Below are 4,529 nucleotides of genomic sequence, written 5' to 3' on the forward strand. Positions count from 1 at the left end.
TTTGGCAGATCCGGGCAGGTAGATAGATTGAAAACACTTGAACCAAGGTATTTGTGCACTGAGATTTCAACAATTAAATGAAGCTATAAGACAGATGGCCAATGAAGAGCCATTGACTTAAGGTACACATCGAAAATCTACACGACCTATGTCGTGTATGTTTGTTGTGCGTTGGAGGTCAAAAAGTATCTTTAAGATAGATGATGTATTGGATGCTGAGTAATAGAATTGGGCGCCACTTAAGCGGATAAGTGCGTATACACGTGAGATACGAAACAATAGAAAATTTGTACAGTGACGAAAATTATTATTTTGTGAAGGAGCGGTATAGATACCCGGAGCGATCTGTCAGCACTTTGTCTGTCTATAATGATAACAATATTGGTATAAATAATCTTTGACGGTTGTGTTGTTCATCATTCGTTTGCTATTAACCAAAGTGAGCTCAACTAATTGCATACAATGGTAAGCATTGATACAGAGTGTTGATTTGTTCAGTTTTTAAAGATCCTTCCTCAGAATTGTTGGAACTTAAAGAGAACCGATTTATAGAAATATTTTTCAATCTTCCTTAGAAATTCGCAATTTGGATACTTTTTATTGCACTGCTTATTGCATTTGCTTCATCTGCATTAATTCCGGAAGAGCAGTATCTGCCGCCAGCCGCCGAAGAAGAGCAAGTTGTTGCCGAACAACCTCTTGAAGAATCATCAGCTGCACTTGCTAAAGACGGTTATAGATACAAGACTGTCCGGAAACTTCGTCATCGTCGTGATGTTTCGGAATTGTTTGCTCAAGGCACTCTAGCCGAAGATGGATACCATTACCATGCCCCACAGCCATCAGCTGCACCTTTGCTAAAGGTTGCCCCAGAATATCTTCCACCTGTTGAAGAAGCAACTGAAAATAAGGAGGTTGTCAAAGAAGCACCAAAAATATCAAACGAATATCTACCACCAACAAATGAAGTTGAAGTAACTACAGAAAAGAAAGAAATAACTGAAGCACCTTCAGCTGCTGCTGAAATTTCAAGGGAATATTTGCCACCAACTGAAGCTGCAGCAGCAACTTTGGATATACCAAAGTTTGCAGCTGAAGAAGAATTACCATTAGATGATGATGCTGTTATTATTGAAGGTCCTGAAGAAAGTTCGATTCTTGCTGATGATGGGTATCATTACCGTAGAATCAGGTATAGACGTGATGTTTCTGAAACTGTCCCATCAGCTGGATACGCATACGAAGCACCATCAGCTGAAGATATCAAAAGTGCTTATATTCCTCCAGCAGAAGTTAAAGAAGCCATTGCTGAGCCAAGTGTAAATGATGAAGTTGTAAAAGAATATCTTCCACCAGTTGCTGAAATTAAAGAAGCTCCCGAAACAGCTAAACTTGCTGATGATGGCTACCGATACAAGACTGTTCGTAAGCTGAAGTACCGTCAACGTCGTGATGTTTCAGAAATTGTGTCTGCTACTCCAGTTAAAGAAGAAGTAGAATCCACTTCTGCAGCTAGTATTGAATATTTACCACCAACTGCTGATGTGGAAGAAGTTGCTGATGTTAAAGAAGCATCTGGTGATGTTCCTGCAGAAACAGCTGAACTAGCTGAAGATGGCTATCGTTATAAGACAATTCGTAAGCTCAAGTACCGTCAACGTCGTGATGTGTCCCATATTGTTGCTGCTCCTGAATCAGCAGTTTTAGCTGATGATGGATATCACTACAGAATCCCTGAGCCAACACAAGTGATTCCTAAGGTTTCCAATGAATATCTTCCACCATCTGCGGAATTGAAAGAACTTACCGAAGAACCCAAAGAAGTCGTCACATCTACCGAAGCTCCAGTTGTTGTTACAGAGTCAACTCCTGTTATCACAGAATCTACAACTGTCGTTACTGAAGCAGCTCCTTCTGTTACCGAAGCAACAACTACGGAAGCAACTGAAGCTCCATCAACAACAACAACAACTACACCTATTCCAGTGATCTCTAAGGAATATTTGCCTCCATTGGAAGATGTTCCTCTAATCAAAGAAGCTATTGAATCTCCCTCAACTACTGCCGCTCCAGTTGTGTCAAACGAATACTTACCTCCAGTTGAAGAAATTGCACAAATCAAAGAAGCACCAGAAGTTCCTGAAGAGACAGCTGTTCTAGCTGATGATGGTTATCATTATAAGGTTGGAAAGCGTTTTAGATTTAGACGTGATGTGTCTGAAATTATTGCTCCAGCAAATGGATATGCTTATGAAGCCCCAGCTGAGTCAAGTGATGCTATCAATATTTATCTACCACCTGCTGAAGTTAAAGCAGCTGTTCCATCTACTGAAGCTCCACAAGTTTCTAGTGAATATCTTCCTCCTGCTGAAGAGTCGAAAAATGATGCAGAAATTATTGAAGCTCCTGAAGAAAGTGCCGTTCTAGCTGATGATGGTTATCATTATAAGACTGTTCGTCGTTTAAAGTACCGTAGTCGTCGAGATGTCTCTGAAATTGCAATTCCATTAGATGGATATTTGTATTCAGCTCCAGCAGTAGTTGCTGAAGAAGAATCTTCAGTCTTAGCTGATGATGGATATCGTTATAAGACTGTTCGTCGCTTGAAATACCGTCATCGTCGTGATGTTTCTGAATTAGTTGCCCCAGTTGAAGAATCAGCAATTCTAGCTGAAGATGGATATCATTACAAGACACCACCTTCTACAGTTCTTCCTAAAGTTGCCAATGAATACTTACCTCCTGTCGAAGATGTTGCTGAAGTTAAAGAAGCATTGATCATTGAGCCAACTATTGCTCCAGAAGTGTCCAACGAATACTTGCCTCCATCTGAAGCTACCCCCAAAGAAGCATCAACTCCATCAAATGAATATCTTCCACCAACTGAAAATATCAAAGGAAGTGCTGAAATAGTTGAAGTACCTGAAGAATCTGCTATTCTTGCCGATGATGGTTATCGTTACAAGACTGTTCGTCGCATTAGATACCGTCATCGTCGTGATGTTTCCGAATTAGCAAATCAACAAGCTGAAGGTTATTCTTACAGTGCTCCAGTTGAAATTGAGCCACAAGAAATTCAATATCTGCCTCCAGTTGAAGAAGTTGCTCAAGTCAAAGAAGCTACTGATTCTACTGCTACTTTAGCTGATGATGGTTATCTTTACAAGACTGTGAAGCGTTACAGGCATAGGGTTTGATGGGTCTATATTAGAGTATCCAAATAAGGATTGTGATCGACTTAAAGTATTTTGTTAAATAGGTTTTTCGTTTCTGTGTTAATAAAATGAGTGTTTGTATTTAAATAAAATGTTTATTAATTTTTTGATTTCCCAGCGCGGTTTGTATATGATACTTCTTGGTACTCGCATGATATACCAGATATCCTCACATACTCGGAGAGCTAGCATAAGCTCATAGCGTTATTTGAGGCTAGTAGAGATCCGAACTTACAAAAATCAAAATGGGTTCAAAGGGTTGCCAGGTCTCTTAAAAAAAAATATAAATAAGTGGAGACACCAGATTACCTTCTTTCAAAGCTATTGATTTGTACTATAAAATTTGAAATTAAAAAAAAATGTCTAAATAGACTGAAATTTGGTACAGAAAAAGCCATTATCAGCATAGTGAAGGCTATAATTTGACAGAAATGTAAGTTAATCTATAGGGTTGCCACAGTTACCAAACTTAAAATTAAAAAAAAAAAAAACAAAAATATATATCAATAATGTTGATAGTATGCAAAATTTAAACTTAACATCTATGTAGCTCTTTAAATATTATCCTCAAGTAAAGTTTTTTAGATGTAATGTATCGGTGCAGTTAAACATAAAAAATTGACAGAATACAGAGTTGCTAGAGTCATCAAAACTGCTAAATTAAATTTAAAATGTTGCCAGAAGTTATCAAAGTTTCTAAATTTAAGGGAACATATTAAACAAGTCTGATAAGATGAGAAAAATGGTTGCCACAAGTCGTAAATCATTCAAACATTTAAAAAAATATCTCAAAATATTTTCCTAACATATACAAATTTTGCACAGAAATAGATTTTATCTTTATAATATGTATATGAAAAAAATAATATTTCACACAATCCTATTATTCTAAATCCAGAAAACCCAGAATACTGAAAACTCAGAATCCAGAAATCCCAGAATTCAAAATGACGAAAACCAAAAACCCCCAAAATCCGAAATTCCCGAAACTCACAATCCTGTAAATCCAAAATCTGAAAAATCCAAAAGAAAGGCTAAAATAACGATAATAAAACAGAATAAGTAAAAAACTCTTCAAAATTATTTAAATTTTTTGGGACCATTTACAGATTTTACTGTCTCTTCGAAAAAACACCCTTTCACCTAATTTTTTTTATAAAAACTCTTTATTCTTGCTTTCTATCCCAAATTCAACGTTTTCACAAAATTTCATTAAAGTGGCCCATCATTTTTGTTTTCACTCAAAAAAAACACCCTTTTAACCATGAAATTCTTGTAGACACTTAAGATTCTTGTTTCTAATCTTAAAAGTAA

The 4,529-nt window shown here is 36.8% G+C and overlaps 1 protein-coding gene across 1 annotated transcript; it reads left to right on the forward strand.

The window, feature by feature from the left end:
* Positions 1 to 369: 369 nt before the first annotated feature.
* Positions 370 to 3,339, forward strand: LOC129909414 (fibrous sheath CABYR-binding protein-like). The gene is made up of 2 exons (XM_055986500.1): positions 370 to 384; positions 576 to 3,339. Exons 1-2 carry the CDS (start codon positions 370 to 372, stop codon positions 3,195 to 3,197), a joined length of 2,637 nt encoding a protein of 878 aa, XP_055842475.1. The 3' UTR covers positions 3,198 to 3,339.
* Positions 3,340 to 4,529: the final 1,190 nt, after the last annotated feature.

The sequence above is a fragment of the Episyrphus balteatus genome, chromosome 2 (genome assembly GCF_945859705.1).
Source record: "Episyrphus balteatus chromosome 2, idEpiBalt1.1, whole genome shotgun sequence".
NCBI lineage: Eukaryota > Metazoa > Arthropoda > Insecta > Diptera > Syrphidae > Episyrphus > Episyrphus balteatus.